The 22,324-nt window shown below is 36.7% G+C and overlaps 1 protein-coding gene and 1 long non-coding RNA gene across 2 annotated transcripts in view; one reads left to right on the top strand and one right to left on the bottom strand.

The window, feature by feature from the left end:
* Nucleotides 1-106: 106 nt before the first annotated feature.
* LOC117333249 (TBC1 domain family member 10A-like) overlaps nucleotides 107-22,324 on the bottom strand; it is a 35,124-nt gene continuing 12,906 nt past the window's right edge. Inside the window, exons 4-9 of the mRNA XM_033892465.1 lie at nucleotides 9,627-9,733; nucleotides 5,387-5,567; nucleotides 3,270-3,344; nucleotides 2,714-2,828; nucleotides 2,038-2,192; nucleotides 107-1,008 (exon numbers count right to left, since the gene is read on the bottom strand). Coding sequence (XP_033748356.1) covers nucleotides 883-1,008; nucleotides 2,038-2,192; nucleotides 2,714-2,828; nucleotides 3,270-3,344; nucleotides 5,387-5,567; nucleotides 9,627-9,733 — 759 coding nt within the window. The 3' untranslated portion in view covers nucleotides 107-882. The remainder of the gene's footprint in view (nucleotides 1,009-2,037; nucleotides 2,193-2,713; nucleotides 2,829-3,269; nucleotides 3,345-5,386; nucleotides 5,568-9,626; nucleotides 9,734-22,324) is intronic.
* Nucleotides 4,305-4,842, top strand: LOC117333250. The gene is made up of 3 exons (XR_004533859.1): nucleotides 4,305-4,339; nucleotides 4,387-4,512; nucleotides 4,750-4,842. It is a non-coding gene; the product is annotated as an uncharacterized LOC117333250 (long non-coding RNA).

The following is a 22,324-nucleotide window of genomic DNA, read 5'->3' as shown; positions in this document are numbered from 1 at the left end:
ATATCTGAGAGTAGAGAAGAAGATTTTTGAAGTTTTAGTCAATTTGACCCTTTTTAGCCCTGCCCCTCAGGCCCCTGGGGTTAAGGGGTTTTGGAGAAGAAGTTGAAAATGTAAATTGTTTACGGACGGACGACGACGGACAACAGGCGATTAGAATAGGTCACTTGAGATTTGTCTCAGGTGATCTAAAAATGTCTTTATTTGCTCTTACCCTTAATACCTCCACTTGCTAACACCGAGTTCTGAGCTAGTTATCCTATGTATATTATTTAAGTTTGGAGCTCAGAAGGTGGAATGGTCAATCAAAAATCTGTGGAAAGATAATAGAGGATCAAAAATTTGAGCTTGATGAAAACATTTAGCGATATTGAATCACAGCAGGTCGGCAGCTCAAATCTTACATGTAAATGTACCAGAAGAAAAAAAATCAAGGTTAAAATCTGACCTGAAAGGTCAAGGTCACATTTGAGCTCAATTGAAAGTTTTAAATGGCATAGTTGTTGTATAAAAATGCTAGTCAACCAAACACAAAAGGTTTGATCAATGAGCATTAAGCTCACAACAAATGTGAGAATGGGAGCTCTCCCTAAGCTCAGCGTAAATGTTTCCTGAGAGGAATGATAGCATCAAAACCTCGTCATATAATACACCGGCGGTGAATCTTACCACACCTCTACACAGTACACAAGGGTAACAACATGTCCAAGCCAACACTGTTATCAGGAGATGTGTATTCTCATGATGTATATAAAACAGGTCCCTCCAGGTAATTGTCACTTCATCACACTGGCCACACGTGGCAAAATCCAAGGAGAAATTGTAGTTTTATCATACTGCCCCTGGTGGTGAAGTTTGAGGATGTGAATGACTGACAAGCCACTATCATGTCTTTCTAGATTTTGACTTGCTGCGGCCTGTGTCCTTAGCCTTGTCCTTAGCTCTTCGTCTCTGGACCTGTTTCTGATGCTCCTTCTCCATATCTCGCTCATTAATGTTTAGTCTCAGAGTCTAGGAAGAAATCAATGTAAATGGCTTGTGTAGCTCAACATTAATGTCAGATGTTGTAAAATGTATTAATTATTTTGTATTTCTGTGATAAAACTTCGCATAATAAAGCAAGGTAGAAAAACTGTTTTTCCATTGAAATCTCTCTCTTTGGTTTCTTTATTTGCCTCTCCTCTACTTTTTATATAAACCAATCCCATACTTACTTCCTGTATGCCCTCCCATACTTACTTCCTGTATAAGTCCCTCCCATACTTACTTCCCGTATGCCCTCCCATACTTACTTCCTGTATAAGTCCCTCATACTTACTTCCTGTATAAGTCCCTCCCATACTTACTTCCTGTATAAGTCCCTCCCATACTTACTTCCTGTATAAGTCCCTCCCATACTTACTTCCTGTATGCCCTCCCATACTTACTTCCTGTATAAGTCCCTCCCATACTTACTTCCTGTATAAGTCCCTCCCATACTTACTTCCTGTGTAAGTCCCTCCCATACTTACTTCCTGTGTAAGTCCCTCCCATACTTACTTCCTGTATAAGTCCCTCCCATACTTACTTCCTGTATAAGTCCCTCCCATACGTACTTCCTGTATAAGTCCCTCCCATACTTACTTCCTGTCTGCCCTCCCATACTTACTTCCTGTATAAGTCCCTCCCATACTTACTTCCTGTATAAGTCCCTCCCATACTTACTTCCTGTATAAGTCCCTCCCATACTTACTTCCTGTGTAAGTCCCTCCCATACTTACTTCCTGTATAAGTCCCTCCCATACTTACTTCCTGTATAAGTCCCTCCCATACTTACTTCCTGTATAAGTCCCTCCCATACTTACTTCCTGTGTAAGTCCCTCCCATACTTACTTCCTGTATAAGTCCCTCCCATACTTACTTCCTGTATAAGTCCCTCCCATATTTACTTCCTGTATAAGTCCCTCCCATACTTACTTCCTGTATAAGTCCCTCCCAGACTTACTTCCTGTATAAGTCCCTCCCATACTTACTTCCTGTACAAGTCCCTCAAATACTTACTTCCTGTATAAGCCCCTCCTCTTCGTGTAGGTGAAGTGGAAGCCGACGGAGGGCCTCCAGTGTTTCATAGAGTGAAGGACACTTAGATAGCGTGCCAGGTTCTCCGAGGGAGATCCTAATTAAGACCAAAGCCACACGGAACAACACCTTCACACCTGGGTACAAACATCACAAAGACAATCAAAATTGGATACAAACATCAAAAGGATGTATCATTAATGATGGCTGACCTTTTATAAATACCTCCACAAATCTAATTTTGTTAACCCTCAATGCTCCATTAATTACTCACAGTTCTGTTACTACAATGCTCCATTAATTACTCACAGTACTGTTACTACTATGTGATGTTGATAATAACAAGACATCCTCAAGAGGAACCTTTGTAACCACCATTAAAGGTTACATGATCCAATAATCATTTTCTTTCATCTTCAAAGTATAGTTTTGATTTCTGAGACCTTTGCTTCCATCATTTGATACCAGAGGTCAAAAGATATGCAATGTGACCTATATATGACCTTGAGATTTCACATCATGACCGTGACCTTATAACAATAGACCATGATACAACTTTTTGTTGATCAACACCAGATCTAAGTTTTATCCTAACAGCATTTCATCCATAACTATTTTATCTTTATCCTAGCATAGATATCATTGCTGTTGGCCTCACCTTCACAGAAGAACACATCCCACACGCGAAGCACACTGGACCAGGGAAGTGTTCGGGTGAACACACACATAAACCACTCTGTCATATAAAGGATTGGGTACACATCCTGTTTCTTCTGCAATTACACAAGCAAAACATCATCTTTATCCAGGGAACTGAACATCTTATGTACTAAATGTTTATATATTGTAGAAAATGTTCTCTTCCTGGGAACATCACATATTACTTACTAAATGTTTAAATATCGTAGGTGATGTTTACTAAATGTTTATATATAGTAGGCGATGTTCTCTTCCTGGGAACATCACACATTACTTACTAAATGTTTATATATCGTAGGCGATGTTCTCTTCCAAGGATACAGCACACATTACTTACTAAATGTTTATATATCGTAGGTGATGTTTACTAAATGTTTATATATCATAGGCGATGTTCTCTTCCTGGGAACATAACACATTACTTACTAAATGTTTATATATCGTAGGTGATGTTTACTAAATGTTTATATATCATAGGTGATGTTCTCTTCCAGGGAACTGAACACATTACTTACTAAATGTTTATATATCGTCGGTGATGTCCTCTTCACGAGTCCAAACAGCACATCCCCATCTACTTGTACAGCTTCCTGTAAATAAAGACAACTAGTTAATTAAAATCTACCCTGATAACAAGTAGAATTCAAGTTAAAAGTTACTCATAAAATATAATTTTTCAGAATCTTAATCGGTAAATTACTATTTTCCTCTGTTTTAGATAAAACAAATTAACTATCCCGCATATAGTATACATAATAAAGATTTCAACTTCTAATACACTTCATTTATTATATTATTACAAATCCTGTCTAAGTTGGACATGTTAAGGTTAATTTTATAACATAAAGGAACTAAAACAACTGAAGCGACTGAAAAGTATCGACATTTTAAAGAAATTTGAACATACAGTCATCTGATTAAGTAATCAGTCATTATATCAGAAATGCCATCTGATTATAACTGGAAGTCAATTATGGATTTTCCACATACATGTATGTCCTTTCACTTAGCCATAACCAGGTGAGTAAATTACTGTTTACTGACCAGTCCAGGACTGTAGTAACCAGGTGAGGTAATTACTGTATACTGACCAGTCCAGGACTGTAGTAACCAGGTGAGGTAATTACTGTATACTGACCAGTCCAGGACTGTTGTAACCAGGTGAGGTAATTACTGTATACTGACCAGTCCAGGACTGTTGTAACCCGGTGAGGTAATTACTGTATACTGACCAGTCCAGGACTGTAGTAACCAGGTGAGGTAATTACTGTATACTGACCAGTCCATGACTGTAGTAACCAGGTGAGGTAATTACTGTATACTGACCAGTCCATGACTGTAGTAACCAGGTGAGGTAATTACTGTATACTGACCAGTCCAGGACTGTTGTAACCAGGTGAGGTAATTACTGTGTACTGACCAGTCCAGGTGAGGTATTACTATATACTGACCAGTCCATGACTGTAGTAACCAGGTGAGATAATTACTGTATACTGACCAGTCCAGGACTGTAGTAACCAGGTGAGGTAATTACTGTATACTGACCAGTCCAGGTGAGGTAATTACTGTATACTGACCAGTCCAGGTGAGGTAATTACTGTATACTGACCAGTCCAGGACTGTAGTAACCAGGTGAGGTAATTACTGTATACTGACCAGTCCAGGACTGTAGTAACCAGGTGAGGTAATTACTGTATACTGACCAGTCCAGGACTGTAGTAACCAGGTGAGGTAATTACTGTATACTGACCAGTCCAGGTGAGGTAATTACTGTATACTGACCAGTCCAGGTGAGGTAATTACTGTATACTGACCAGTCCAGGTGAGGTAATTACTGTATACTGACCAGTCCAGGACTGTTGTAACCAGGTGAGGTAATTACTGCATACTGACCAGTCCAAGACTGTAGTAACCAGGCAAGGTAATTACTGTATACTGACCAGTCCAGGACTGTAGTAACCAGGCGAGGTAATAACTGTATACTGACCAGTCCAGGACTGTAGTAACCAGGTGAGGTAATTACTGTATACTGACCAGTCCAGGACTGTGGTAACCAGGTGAGGTAATTACTGTATACTGACCAGTCCAGGACTGTAGTAACCAGGTGAGGTAATTACTGTATACTGACCAGTCCAGGACTGTAGTAACCAGGTGAGGTAATTACTGTATACTGACTAGTCCAGGTGAGGTAATTACTGTATACTGACTAGTCCAGGTGAGGTAATTACTGTATACTGACCAGTCCAGGACTGTAGTAACCAGGTGAGGTAATTACTATATACTGACCAGTCCAGGACTGTGGTAACCAGGTGAGGTAATTACTGTATACTGACCAGTCCAGGACTGTAGTAACCAGGTGAGGTAATTACTGTATACTGACCAGTCCAGGACTGTAGTAACCAGGTGAGGTAATTACTGTATACTGACCAGTCCAGGTGAGGTAATTACTGTATACTGACCAGTCCAGGTGAGGTAATTACTGTATACTGACCAGTCCAGGACTGTAGTAACCAGGTGAGGTAATTACTGTATACTGACCAGTCCAGGACTGTTGTAACCAGGTGAGATAATTACTGTATACTAACCAGTCCAGGACTGTAGTAACCAGGTGAGTTAATTACTATATACTGACCAGTCCATGACTGTAGTAACCAGGTAGGTACTTCTCACAGATGGACACCAGACACCAGAAGGCCTGTTCTGCAGGCATGTGCATCAGTAGAACTGCCGCGATGGGTGCCTGTGCCTGACAGTATCCATCTTTTGGGTTGTGGATGGTGTACGCCTTCAGGATCTTAAACAAATCTTCTTGGCTGTGAAAGTACAACAAAGCAAAATTACATTTCATAAAGGTACATGTTTACATTGTAAATCATAATCTCAAACCTCCTGTCTGCAAAGGTAAATCATGGCAAAATTAAAAGTCATACAGGTATACAGTATATGTAAACCTAGGGTTCAACAGGTATACAGTGTATGTAAACCTAGGGTTCAACAGGTATACAGTGTATGTAAACTTAGGGTTCAACAGGTATATAGTGTATGTAAACCTAGGGTTCAACAGGTATATAGTGTATGTAAACCTAGGGTTCAACAGGTATACAGTGTATGTAAACCTAGGGTTCAACAGGTATACAGTGTATGTAAATCTAGGGTTCAACAGGTATACAGTATATGTAAACCTAGGGTTCAACAGGTATACAGTGTATGTAAACCTTGGGTTCAACAGGTATAAAATGTATGTAAACCTAGGGTTCAACAGGTATACAGTGTATGTAAACCTAGGGTTCAACAGGTATACAGTGTATGTAAACCTAGGGTTCAACAGGTATACAATGTATGTAAACTTAGGGTTCAACAGGTATACAGTGTATGTAAACCTAGGGTTCAACAGGTATACAGTATATGTAAACCTAGGGTTCAACAGGTATACAGTGTATGTAAACCTAGGGTTCAACAGGTATACAATGTATGTAAACCTAGGGTTCAACAGGTATACAGTATATGTAAACCTAAAGTTTAACATGATAAAATCATATACAGTGGAACTTCGTTAACTCGGAACTTGGAAAACTCGAATACCCCGCTTAACTCGAAGTACTTTGTCAGTCCCGGCCAGATTCTCTCTTTATCCTAGTAAAAATCAAAGTACTCAAAGTACTGGAAGGCTAAACATGTTGATAAAGAATATACAGTGCATAAAATCTTTGATAAGTTTCAAACATTTGCTAAGCAATAAAATGAAAATGCCATCTCATCATAGTATTTGCTTTTTCAGATATAAACTTAATACTACACTTATTGAAAATTTACATAACATATATGGGATGCAGATTATTCTTGTTCTATAAGACATAATCCAGATATATCATCACAGAATTATGCAAATGCATTGTATTATATTAAGCTACGTATGACAAACATACTGAAACACAACAAACAGTTGTTTCCTAATATTTATTGTTTCATGTTTGACAAGAAAACTAAGTTATGGTCTGATGCAAAAAGAACATTTGGCACAACATTATTCTTGGCCATCTTCTAATAAAATTTCATTAAGAATATAATATATATATTTCTTATTTTAATACATCATGGCATAAGCTTCGAAACTGACGCTGTAAATCTTACCAACAATATACAAAGTTTTTCATCCACACTAAAGTAAAAGACTTTAATCTTTGAAAACAAGAATCTGACCTGTCAACATTGATATTTTAATGAATTTCCTTTGACATTTAATCTATCTTACTGAATCTTCCAACCAATCAGAGGGCAGTATTTATTTGGTATCCCTAATTCAACTTCATACTTGTGAACCGATTTCAATGAAACTTCACAAAATTATATTATATATGTGTTTATGTGACCTTTATTTTCAATATTTTGGTTGCCATCGTAACTGGTCATTATGAACATGTGTTTCAAGTAGACATTTTTTCAACATCTCAACTTCTGTTTGAAGATATCGCCACTAGAAACCTACCGATTATATTATATGCTATTAATATAAGTGTTTAATAGATTAATTACTGGTAAACAAATTGTCTGTGGAATCTTATAACAACAACTCTTGGTCATAAAAAGTACTGCTTTACTTACATCAGACGGTCGCCGATAATAATTACACACTACAGTCAACAATTCATCTACCCACTCGCTCTAGCGAAACTGATTAAATCTCTGACATCTCTGGTACTTGGCTGATGTTTGTACAGGTGTAGAAATGAAACAGTTACCGCTGCCTATTAAATCTTTAAACGACTGAAACAATAGCGTAATAACTTCTGAGGTGTTCAGAGTACGTCTGTATAACAGTAACATTTTAGGGGCCGCGGTGGCCAAGTGGTTAAGGTGTCCCGACACTTTAACACTAGCCCTCCACCTCTTGGTTGCGAATTCGAAACCTACGTGGGGCAGTTGCCAGGTACTGACCGTAGGCTGGTGGTTTTTCACCGGGTACTCCGGCTTTCCTAAACCTCCAAAACCTGGCACGTCCTTAAATGACCCTGGCTGTTAATAGGACGTTAAACAAAAACAAACCAAAATGTCTGTATAAACTGTCACCGCTGTCTATTAAATCGGATAACGTGCAAACTCAGTAACAGTAACATTTTATACGCACATGCGCAGCTCAACTTCCTGTGCTAATACACACGGAAATGGTGTGGTTAATGGTAAAATGTAAGTAGACCTGTCAAACAGTATTATTATTATATCATTATATATATAATTATTGAAGTGACTAAGTGAAAGAAACTCTATCATGACTGTCTATCGGCAAAACTACACAAAATACGAGAGACAGAAGGAAATATTACATATACATGTACATGTATTGACCAGTCTTTACACTAAACTGATGAGTGACAGAGCGGAGTTATAATGATCATACAAAAAATGACAACTCGCTTAATTCGAACACTCAGATAACTCGAAGTTTTCTCGTGGTCTCGTCGAGTTCGAGTTAACGAAGTTCCACTGTACATGTACTTCATACAGGTATACAGTGTATGTAAATCAGAATCTCAAACCATTTCTCCTGTCACAGAAGGAACACAATTTATAATATCAGAATTCCTGTCACAGAAGGAACACAATTTATAATATCAGAATTCCTGTCACAGAAGGAACACAATTTATAATATCAGAATTCCTGTCACAGAAGGAACACAATTTATAATATCAGAATTCCTGTCACAGAAGGAACACAATTTATAATATCAGAATTCCTGTCACAGAAGGAACACAATTTATAATATCAGAATTCAAGAGATATGCAATGTAAGTAAATCAGTATTTGTCCAGGTGTAACGCAGGTAAATCTTTATCTTTTACCTATAAAAACACTTAAGATCTGTTGATCAATATTATGTGTAACAAGAGCACTGCAAACAGATACATTACCTGTCTGACCCTATCCAATGATTTCAAGTTCATGGTAATATGAAATGTAGGACAAATTCAGCATCTGCAACCTTGATTACCTGACCCATGTAAAGACTTGACCCAAATATTCTTGGACTTGGTTAAAATTGTACCAAAAAAGTAAAGTAAAAAATGGGTAAGAATATTGATGCAGACACTATACCATAGGAACATAATACATGCATCAAATTTCAATTTGATGTATATAATAACACTCAGGTAAACCATTACTTTGTCAAGGTGGGACACTCAGGTAAACCATTACTTTGTCAAGGTGGGACACTCAGGTAAACCATTACTTTGTCAAGGTGCGACACTCAGGTAAACCATTGCTTTGTCAAGGTGGGACCCTCAGGTAAACCATTACTTTGTCGAGGTGGGACACTCAGGTAAACCATTACTTTGTCAAGGTGGGACCCTCAGGTAAACCATTACTTTGTTGAGGTGGGACACTCAGGTAAACCATTACTTTGTCAAGGTGGGACACTCAGGTAAACCATTACTTTGTCAAGGTGCGACACTCAGGTAAACCATTGCTTTGTCAAGGTGGGACACTCAGGTAAACCATTACTTTGTCAAGGTGCGACACTCAGGTAAACCATTACTTTGTCAAGGTGGGACTCTCAGGTAAACCATTACCTTGTCAAGGTGGGACACTCAGGTAAACCATTGCTTTGTCAAGGTGGGACACTCAGGTAAACCATTACTTTGTCAAGGTGCGACACTCAGGTAAACCATTACTCTTTCAAGGTACAACACAAAGATAATTTTTTATATTGTCCACATGTGTAAAACATGAAAACCGTCACAAGTCAATGTGACTGGCATAACTGAAAAAATAAGAAACATCCTCCAACCATTATCAAATATTCTGGTGATGGACACAATCCTCCGGTAGGATAGCAGTTATAGCTAGCGTTTTACTGGTGGAACATTGTACTAACCCATATCCATCTTTACTTTTGAACATCTCGTGTAGGGGAAACTGTCGATGAAGGTCTTTTTTGATGTCATCCATCCACTTAGGATCTCCCGACTGTTGTAGATAATTCTGTGGACACAAAAAACTTAACACTGTAGACACTATTTATAATAAATATTTATAGATAATTGCCATTGGCATTAAATACATGGAGCAGGAGGTCTCACATAACTTGTCACACAATAACACTGCAAAATAAAAATCTAGCAAACAACGAAATATTAAAATGGCAGTAAGTTGTCTAGATATCTTACTGAAGCTGCATAAAAAAGTACATCTTTAAAATTATGAAATGACAATTTTGTTATTTGTTAAAACATTTTGTGCATTTATGTTATAGATTTTTTAATACCTTTATTTACTATGTCAATTTCCTCAACAAGATATGAGTTATATATGAATATGTTCTGGTACAGACAGCATTAGTATCAGCGTGATAGAGGAACACCCTTTACTACCCGGCACATACCGGTATTAGCATTTCTACCTGGCCTGATTGTACTTGTTTAAATCAAGCGTGACTGTGGGAACATCTATACAACATGTCCCATGTATTTTAACACTTTTCTGACTGAGAATGTAATGAGTTGGTATATAGGACGTCAAGGTGTGATCACACATATGCAGCGGTACATGTATGCAGATTATCTACTAGTCTCTATACTGGTATACATGTATGGACAGAACAGCTCTATAGGTAAATAATATAGGTAATGAAATCTCCACACCAGTGGATGTGTCACCTGTGTAGCTAATGACAGAGAGATTATAAGATACAGTTACAATCTCAGGAAAATGTTGTCTTTTTAAAATATAAGAAATATAGATTACCATAGATTATGGATTGATGCCATTTTGTTCTGTGTGTTAGCACACATGGAGAAATAAACTGGAGCTTCATGAAGCTTAATATGGACATAATATTGTAATAGAAGACCATGTCAGATGTGTTACTATGTAATGGACTTCAGCTTGGATTACAATGATTTCTGAATTTAAAAATTTCTTTTGTGAATGATATGTCTTGCTGATATTTGTAGGAATTTCAGGCATTAAAAACAATAAGTTAGGTTCTCAATACCAGTTTTGCAAATCCTAAAAAATCCACAAATATGAGTTCAGGGATGCAATGACTGTGTTCCTATTTTAAAAGGGTACTATATATTATCTATTGACATCTAATAATAATTAGCCTAGAAAGCTAACATATACACTTTGAATAAAAGTAGGGAGGACTTTGGCATTTGAAAGCATTTTTATTGCTCCGCAAAATATATTGATATAACCAGGATTATAATGTCAGATATAAACTGTAGAATATTGTCAGATATAAACTGTAGAATATTGTGAGATATAAAGTGTAGAATATTGTGAGATATAAACTGTAGAATATTGTGAGATATAAACTGAAGAATATTGTGAGATATAAACTGTAGAATATTGTGAGATATAAACTGTAGGATATTGTGAGATATATACTGTAGAATATTGTGAGATATAAACTGTAGAATATTGTGAGATATATACTGTAGAATATTGTCAGATAAAAACTGTAGAATATTGTGAGATATAAACTGTAAAATATTGTAAGATATCAACTGTAGAATATTGTGAGATATAAACTGTAGAATATTGTGAGATATATACTGTAGAATATTGTCAGATAAAAACTGTAGAATATTGTGAGATATAAACTGTAAAATATTGTGAGATATATACTGTAGAATATTGTGAGATATAAACTGTAGAATATTGTGAGATATAAACTGTAGAATATTGTCAGATATAAAGTGTAGAATATTGTGAGATATAAACTGTAGAATATTGTGAGATATAAACTGTAAAATATTGTGAGATATATACTGTAGAATATTGTGAGATAAAAACTGTAGAATATTGTGAGATATATACTGTAGAATATTGTCAGATAAAAACTGTAAAATATTGTGAGATATAAACTGTAGAATATTGTGAGATTAAACTCTAGAATATTGTGAGATATAAACTGTAGAATATTGTGAGATATAAACTGTAGAATATTATGAGATATAAACTGTAGAATATTGTCAGATATAAACTGTAAAATATTGTGAGATATAAACAGTAGAATATTGTGAGATATAAACTGTAGAATATTGTGAGATATAAACTGTGGAATATTGTCAGATATAAACTGTAGCAGATATAAACTGTAGAATATTGTGAGATATAAAGTGTAGAATATTGTGAGATATAAACTGTAGAATATTGTGAGATATAAACTGTAGAATATTGTGAGATATATACTGTAGAATATTGTCAGATAAAAACTGTAGAATATTGTGAGATATAAACTGTAGAATATTGTGAGATATATACTGTAGAATATTGTGAGATATAAACTGTAGAATATTGTGAGATATATACTGTAGAATATTGTCAGATAAAAACTGTAGAATATTGTGAGATATAAACTGTAAAATATTGTAAGATATAAACTGTAGAATATTGTGAGATATAAACTGTAGAATATTGTGAGATATATACTGTAGAATATTGTCAGATAAAAACTGTAGAATATTGTGAGATATAAACTGTAAAATATTGTGAGATATAAACTGTAGAATATTGTGAGATATAAACTGTAGAATATTGTGAGATATAAACTGTAGAATATTGTGAGATATAAACTGTAAAATATTATCAGATATAAACTGTAGAATATTGTGAGATATAAACTGTAAAATATTGTCAGATATAAACTGTAGAATATTGTGAGATATAAAGTGTAGAATATTGTGAGATATAAACGGTAAAATATTGTGAGATATAAACGGTAAAATATTGTGAGATATAAAGTGTAGAATATTGTGAGATATAAACTGTAGAATATTGTGAGATATAAACGGTAAAATATGGTGAGATATAAACGGTAAAATATTGTGAGATATAAACTGTAGAATATTGTGAGATATCAACTGTAGAATATTGTGAGATATAAACTGTAAAATATTGTGAGATATAAACTGTAGAATATTATGAGATATAAACTGTAGAATATTGTGAGATATAAACGGTAAAATATTGTGAGATATAAACTGTAAAATATTGTCAGATATAAACTGTAGAATATTGTGAGATATAAACTGTAGAATATTGTGAGATATAAACGGTAAAATATTGTGAGATACAAGGGCCCAATGGGCCCAAATCGCTCACCTGCAATGCAGTGATCTTTTCATATATGGATCCTGCAGTTATTTGAAAGCATGCTACAGGACCAATATAATGTCTCTCTGCACTTTGGCTTTTCACTTAAAGTCATTTAAAGATTTAAGCATACTTGATCGACGTGACCTTGAATGCAAGTCAGGGTCATTCATTTGAACAAACTTGGTAGCCCTTTACCCCAGCATGCTACAGACACAATATTAACTCCATGGGACTCTTGGTTATTGAGAAGAAGTCGTGTCAAGATTTTAGCCTTTTTGACTCCTGTGACCTTGAATGAAGGTCAAGGTCATTCATTTGAACAAACTTGCGAGCCCTTCACCCCAGCATGCTACAGGCCAAATATTAGGTCTCTGGGACTGTTGGTAATTGAGAAGAAGTTGTTAAAATTTTTAGCCTTTTTGACTCCTGTGACCTTGAATGAAGGTCAAGGTCATTCAATTGAACAAACTTGCGAGCCCTTCACCCCAGCATGCTACAGGCCAAATATTAGGTCTCTGGGACTGTTGGTTATTGAGAAGAAGTCGTTTTAAAATGTTAGCCTTTTTGACTCCAGTGACCTTGAATGAAGGTCAAGGTCATTCATTTGAACAAACTTGGTAGCCCTTTACCCCAGCATGCTACAGGCCAAATATTAGGTCTCTGGGACTGTTGGTTATTGAGAAGAAGTCGTTTAAAGATTTTAGCCTTTTTGACTCCTGTGACCTTGAATGAAGGTCAAGGTCATTCATTTGAACAAATTTGGTAGCCCTTTACCGCAGCATGCTACAAACCCAATATCAACTCCCTGGGACTTTTGGTTATTGAGAAGAAGTCGTTTAAAGATTTTAGCCTGTTTGGTCCCTGTGACATTGAATGAAGGTCAAGGTCATTCATTTGAACAAACTAGGTAGCCCTTCACCCCAGCATGCTACAGACCCAATACCAACTCCCTGGGACTGTTGGTTATTGAGAAGAAGTCGTTTAAAGATTTTAGCCTTTTTGACTCCTGTGACCTTGAATAAAGATCAAGGTCATTCATTTGAACAAACTTGGTAGCCCTTTACCCCAGCATACTACAGACCCAATATCAACTCCCTGGGCCTCTTGGTTATTGAGAAGAAGTCGTTTAAAGATTTCAGCCTTTTTGACTCCTGTGACCTTGAATGAAGATCAAGGTCATTCATTTGAACAAACTTGGGAGCCCTTTACCCCAGCATGCTACAGACCCAATATCAACTCCCTGGGCCTCTTGGTTATTGAGAAGAAGTCATTTAAAGATTTTAGCCTTTTTGACTCCTGTGACCTTGAATGAAGGTCAAGGTCATTCATTTGAACAAACTTGGGAGCCCTTCATCCTAGCATGCTGCAGGCCAAATATTAGGTCTCTGGATCTGTTGGTTATTGAGAAGAAGTCGTTTAAAGATTTTAGCCTTTTTGACTCCTGTGACCTTGAATGAAGGTCAAGGTCATTCATTTGAACAAACTTGGGAGCCCTTCATCCTAGCATGCTGCAGGCCAAATATTAGGTCTCTGGATCTGTTGGTTATTGAGAAGAAGTCGTTTAAAGATTTTAGCCTTTTTGACTCCTGTGACCTTGAATGAAGGTCAAGGTCATTCATTTGAACAAACTTGGTAGACCTTCACCCCAGCATGCTACAGACCCAATATCAAGTCCCTGGGTCTTTTGGCTATTTAGAAGAAGTCGTTTATTTTTTTTTAGCATATTTGACCCCTGTGACCTTGAATGAAAGTCAAGGTCATTCATTTGAACAAACTTGGTAGCCCTTCACCCCAGCATGCTACAGACCTAATATCAACTCCCTGGGACTCTTGGTTATTGAGAAGAAGTCGTTTAAAGATTTTAGCCTTTTTGACCCCTGTGACCTTGAATGAAGGTCAACGTTCTTCATTTGAACAAACTTGGTAGCCCTTCACCCCAGCATGCTACAGGCCCAATATTAGGTCTCTGGGCCTTTTGGTTATTGAGAAGAAGTTGCTTGAATGGAAAAGTTGACGCCGGACGGACGGCCGGACGGCCGGACGGCCGGACGGACGACGGACGCCGCGCCACGGCATAAGCTCACTTGCCCTTCGGGCAGGTGAGCTAATAAACGGTAAAATATTGTGAGATATAAACTGTAGAATATTGTGAGATATAAACTGTAGAATATTGTGAGATATAAACGGTAAAATATTGAGAGATATAAACTGTAGAATATTGTGAGATATAAAATATAAACGGTAAAATATTGTGAGATATAAACTGTAGAATATTGTGAGATATAAACTGTAAAATATTGTGAGATATAAACTAGAATATTGTGAGATATAAACTGTAAAATATTGTGAGATATAAACTGTAGAATATTGTGAGATATAAACTGTAGAATATTGTGAGATATAAACGGTAAAATATTGTGAGATATAAACTGTAGAATATTGTGAGATATAAACTGTAGAATATTGTGAGATATAAACTGTAGAATATTATAAGATATAAACTGTAGAATATTGTGAGATATAAACTGTAGAATATTGTGAGATATAAACGGTAAAATATTGTGAGATATAAACTGTAGAATATTGTGAGATATAAACTTTAGAATATTGTGAGATATAAACTGTAGAATATTGTGAGATATAAACTGTAGAATATTATAAGATATAAACTGTAGAATATTGTGAGATATAAACTGTAGAATATTGTGAGATATAAACGGTAAAATATTGTGAGATATAAACTGTAGAATATTGTGAGATATAAATTTTAGAATATTGTGAGATATAAACTGTAGAATATTGTGAGATATAAACGGTAAAATATTGTGAGATATAAACTGTAGAATATTGTGAGATATAAACTGTAGAATATTGTGAGATATAAACTCTAGAATATTGTGAGATATAAACTGTAGAATATTGTGAGATATAAACGGTAAAATATTGAGAGATATAAACTGTAGAATATTGTGAGATATAAAATATAAACGGTAAAATATTGTGAGATATAAACTGTAGAATATTGTGAGATATAAACTGTAAAATATTGTGAGATATAAACTAGAATATTGTGAGATATAAACTGTAAAATATTGTGAGATATAAACTGTAGAATATTGTGAGATATAAACTGTAGAATATTGTGAGATATAAACGGTAAAATATTGTGAGATATAAACTGTAGAATATTGTGAGATATAAACTGTAGAATATTGTGAGATATAAACTGTAGAATATTATAAGATATAAACTGTAGAATATTGTGAGATATAAACTGTAGAATATTGTGAGATATAAACGGTAAAATATTGTGAGATATAAACTGTAGAATATTGTGAGATATAAACTGTAGAATATTGTGAGATATAAACGGTAAAATATTGTGAGATATAAACTGTAGAATATTGTGAGATATAAACTGTAGAATATTGTGAGATATAAACGGTAAAATATTGTGAGATATAAACTGTAGAATATTGTGAGATATAAACTCTAGAATATTGTGAGATATAAACTGTAGAATATTGTGAGATATAAACGGTAAAATATTGTGAGATATAAACTGTAGAATATTGTGAGATATAAACTGTAGAATATTGTGAGATATAAACTGTAGAATATTGTGAGATATAAACTGTAGAATATTGTGAGATAAAAACTGTAAAATATTGTCAGATATAAACTGTAAAATATTGTGAGATAAAAACTGTAAAATATTGTCAGATATAAACTGTAGAATATTGTGAGATATAAACGGTAAAATATTACATTATAAATTTGACTATCCTTAACTCCGGCTCAGAAGATTACAATTTCTGTTGATATGATGGCCATATGTACATGTTGATTAGGAAAACCTTTCAACACTCAGACTCAAAATTAATCTCCAGCAAGCAATTTTAGTAAGGAACACCTCTATATGAGGGCACTTATATTAATTTACTACTCAAATAATGACAACTTATATAATTAGAATACAACAACTAAGAATACAATATGGAAAATAATGATAATTGATTTTGATGTGTTTCCATTTCAGGTATCACACAAAGCTATGCTGTATTTATATATGGAAACACTTCTATATAAAGACAATAAATGAAAGACAACTAATCAGACTTGAATTTATAGCCAACTTTATCTTCCAATGCTATGTTTTATATAATACAGCCACCTTTATCTTCAAATGCTATGTTTTATATAATATATTTCATTATGTTTTTACAAATGAAATGTCAGAAATAATCTACTTAGATATAAACAAACTTCATAATTTTGCCAAGTTTCTAATCTGTCTATAAAGACTATTTTGACATCTCTCTTGGGTGGTTGTTATAGACATCGACAGGTTTGACTGTACATATAGTGTCTCCCATCCTAAAGATATCCTATTTTATAAATAGAACAAAATGTATATTTTATGACACATCAGGTAATAAACACAAAATTTGCCCTTGGTCATGCTTTTGAAATTGTTTGATATATTACATGTAAAAATAAATTTAAAGGTAAGTGCATACCAATAATTCCTTATGTCGGGGTAGAATTTACAGGTAAGTGCATACCAATAATTCCTGATAAGACCCAGTGACAACTGTCTGTACAGTATACATCCCTACTGACAAGACCCAGTGACAACTATCTGTACAGTATACATCCCTACTGACAAGACCCAGTGACAACTGTCTGTACAGTATACATCCCTACTGATAAGACCCAGTGACAACTGTCTGTACAGTATACATCCCTATTGATAAGACCCAGTGACAACTGTCTGTACAATATACATCCCTTCTGATAAGACCCAGTGACAACTGTCTGTACAGTATATATCCCTACTGATAAGATCCAGTGACAACTGTCCGTACAGTATAATTATCCCTACTGATAAGAACCAGTGACAACTGTCTGTACAGTATACATCCCTAATGACAAGACCCAGTGACAACTGTCTGTCGATATACATCCCTACTGATAAGACCCAGTGACAACTGTCTGTACAGTATACATCCCAACTGATAAGACTTAGTGACAACTGTCTGTACAGTATACATCCCCATTGATAAGACCCAGTGACAACTGTCTGTACAGTATACATCCCCATTGATAAGACCCAGTGACAACTGTCTGTACAGTATACATCCCAACTGATAAAACCCAGTGACAACTGTCCGTACAGTATACATCCCAACTGATAAGACCCAGTGACAACTGTCTGTACAGTATATATCCCTACTGATAAGACCCAGTGACAACTGTCTGTACAGTATACATCCCTATTGATAAGACCCAGTGACAACTGTCTGTACAGTATATATCCCTACTGATAAGACCCAGTGACAACTGTCTGTACAGTATATATCCCAACTGATAAGACTCAGTGACAACTGTCTGTACAGTATCCCTACTGATAAGACTCAGTGACAACTGTCTGTACAGTATCCCTACTGATAAGACCCAGTGACAACTGTCTGTGCAGTATCCCTACTGATAAGACCCAGTGACAACTGTCTATACAGTATCCCTACTGATAAGACTCAGTGACAACTGTCTGTACAGTATCCCTACTGATAAGATCCAGTGACAACTGCCTGTACAGTATCCCTACTGATAAGACCCAGTGACAACTGTCTATACAGTATCCCTACTGATAAGGCCCAGTGACAACTGTCTGTGCAGTATATATCCCTACTGACAAGACCCAGTGACAACTGTCTGTACAGTATACATCCCAACTGATAAGACCCAGTGACAACTGTCTGTACAGTATACATCCCTACTGATAAGACCCAGTGACAACTGTCTGTACAGTATACATCCCTACTGATAAGACCCAGTGACAACTGTCTGTACAGTATACATTCCTACTGATAAGACCCAGTGACACCTGTCCGTACAGTATAATTATCCCTACTGATAAGACCCAGTGACAACTGTCTGTACAGTATACATCCCTACTGTCAAGACCCAGTGACAACTGTCTGTACAGTATACATCCCTACTGATAAGACCCAGTGACAACTGTCTGTACAGTATACATCCCTACTGATAAGACCCAGTGACAACTATCTGTACAGTATACTATACATCCCCATTGATAAGGCCCAGTGACAACTGTCTGTACAGTATACATCCCCACTGATAAGACCCAGTGACAACTGTCTGTACAGTATACATTCCTACTGATAAGGCCCAGTGACAACTGTCTGTACAGTATACATCCCTACTGATAAGACCCAGTGACAACTGTCTGTACAGTATACATTCCTACTGATAAGACCCAGTGACAACTATCTGTACAGTATACTATACATCCCCATTGATAAGGCCCAGTGACAACTGTCTGTACAGTATACATCCCTACTGATAAGACCCAGTGACAACTGTCTGTACAGTATATATCCCTACTGATAAGACCCAGTGACAACTGTCTGTACAGTATACATCCCTACTGATAAGACCCAGTGACAACTGTCTGTACAGTATACTATACATCCCCATTGATAAGACCCAGTGACAACTGTCTGTACAGTATACTATACATCCCCATTGATAAGACCCAGTGACAACTGTCTGTACAGTATATATCCCAACTGATAAGACCCAGTGACAACTGTCTGTACAGTATACTATACATCCCCATTGATAAGACCCAGTGACAACTGTCTGTACAGTATACTATACATCCCCATTGATAAGACCCAGTGACAACTGTCTGTACAGTATACATCCCTACTGATAAGACCCAGTGACAACTGTCTGTACAGTATATATCCCTACTGATAAGACCCAGTGACAACTGTCTGTACAGTATACATCCCCATTGATAAGATCCAGTGACAACTGTCTGTACAGTATACATCCCAACTGATAAGACCCAGTGACAACTGTCTGTACAGTATATATCTCTACTGATAAGACCCAGTGACAACTGTCTGTACAGTATCCCTACTGATAAGACCCAGTGACAACTGTCTGTACAGTATACATCCCTATTGATAAGACCCAGTGACAACTGTCTGTACAGTATACATCCCAACTGATAAGACCCAGTGACAACTGTCTGTACAGTATACATCCGAACTGATAAGACCCAGTGACAACTGTCCGTACAGTATACATCCCAACTGATAAGACCCAGTGACAACTGTCCGTACAGTTTACATCCCAACTGATAAGACCCAGTGACAACTGTCTGTACAGTATACATCCCTACTGATAAGACCCAGTGACAACTGTCTGTACAGTATACATCCCAACTGATAAGACCCAGTGACAACTGTCCGTACAGTATACATCCCAACTGATAAGACCCAGTGACAACTGTCCGTACAGTATACATCCCAACTGATAAGACCCAGTGACAACTATCTGTACAGTATACATCCCAACTGATAAGACCCAGTGACAACTGTCTGTACAGTATACCTCCCTACTAATAAGACCCAGTGACAACTGTCTGTACAGTATATATCCCCACTGATAAGACCCAGTGACAACTGTCTGTACAGTATACGTCCCAACTGATAAGACCCAGTGACAACTGTCTGTACAGTATATATCCCCACTGATAAGCCCCAGTGACAACTGTCTGTACAGTATACATCCCAACTGATAAGACCCAGTGACAACTGTCCGTACAGTATACATCCCAACTGATAAGACCCAGTGACAACTGTCCGTACAGTATACATCCCAACTGATAAGACCCAGTGACAACTGTCTGTACAGTATACATCCCAACTGATAAGACCCAGTGACAACTGTCTGTACAGTATACCTCCCTACTGATAAGACCCAGTGACAACTGTCTGTACAGTATATATCCCCACTGATAAGACCCAGTGACAACTGTCTGTACAGTATACATCCCAAATGATAAGACCCAGTGACAACTGTCTGTACAGTATATATCCCCACTGATAAGACCCAGTGACAACTGTCTGTACAGTATACATCCCCACTGATAAGACCCAGTGACAACTGTCTGTACAGTATACATCCCCATTGATTAGACCCAGTGACAACTGTCTGTACAGTATACATCCCTACTGATAAGACCCAGTGACAACTGTCCGTACAGTATACATCCCAACTGATAAGACCCAGTGACAACTGTCTGTACCGTATATATCCCTACTGATAAGGCCCAGTGACAACTGTCTGTACAGTATACATCCCCACTGATAAGACCCAGTGACAACTGTCTGTACAGTATACATCCCTACTGGTAAGACCCAGTGACAACTGTCTGTACAGTATATATCCCTACTGATAAGGCCCAGTGACAACTGTCTGTACAGTATACATCCCCACTGATAAGACCCAGTGACAACTGTCTGTACAGTATACATCCCTACTGATAAGACCCAGTGACAACTGTCTGTACAGTATCCCTACTGATAAGACCCAGTGACAACTGTCTGTACAGTATACATCCCCACTGATAAGACCCAGTGACAACTGTCTGTACAGTATACATCCCTACTGATAAGACCCAGTGACAACTGTCTGTACAGTATATATCCCTACTGATAAGGCCCAGTGACAACTGTCTGTACAGTATACATCCCCACTGATAAGACCCAGTGACAACTGTCTGTACAGTATACATCCCTATTGATAAGACCCAGTGACAACTGTCTGTACAGTATATATCCCTACTGATAAGACCCAGTGACAACTGTCTGTACAGTATACATCCCTACTGATAAGACCCAGTGACAACTGTCTGTACAGTATACATCCCTATTGATAAGACCCAGTGACAACTGTCTGTACAGTATTATATCCCTACTGATTAAGACCCAGTGACAACTGTCTGTACAGTATAATTATCCCTACTGATAAGACCCAGTGACAACTGTCTGTACAGTATCCCTACTGATAAGACCCAGTGACAACTGTCTATACTGTACTGTACACAAACTCATTGATCCTCCAGTTACGTCACCAGTAAAACACTTGCTACATGTAATATTTAGACGCACGGGACACAAGAGACAGATTATACCCTCCACACAATAATACAGGGTTTCATAATCTTATCTAGGAATGGAGAGTCATAAGGTGTCACCGGGCTGTAGTGTATTGAGGGCCACCTACCACAGGCCACTGATCTCTTAGGCAAAAACACATCAACTTGTTGTAATTAACTTTGGTATAAACTTTTTGTTATGAAATACACATTCTGACTTTGAGAATTAAATGGTTGTAGACCATCAACAAACAGAGCATTTTAGATATCATTTATCTGGGGACAAATTTAATTAATAAAATGTTTATTCAACATTGTCAGGATCCCGGCTATGCCATTCCTCTGAGGCCGAAGAGCTGGATATTGTAACCACCTGTACTCTCCACACTACATATGAGTCACAAGTCCAAATCTGACACATGTGATTTGAATTTGTACAAACATAAGAAGCAGTATGGGTCATCAAATAACATATAGTACTTCAGTAAGGT

The sequence above is a fragment of the Pecten maximus genome, chromosome 8, assembly GCF_902652985.1.
Source record: "Pecten maximus chromosome 8, xPecMax1.1, whole genome shotgun sequence".
NCBI classification, from domain to species: domain Eukaryota; kingdom Metazoa; phylum Mollusca; class Bivalvia; order Pectinida; family Pectinidae; genus Pecten; species Pecten maximus.
The sequence above is the reverse complement of the archived record's forward strand: the minus strand, read 5'-3'. Positions and strand labels throughout refer to the sequence as shown.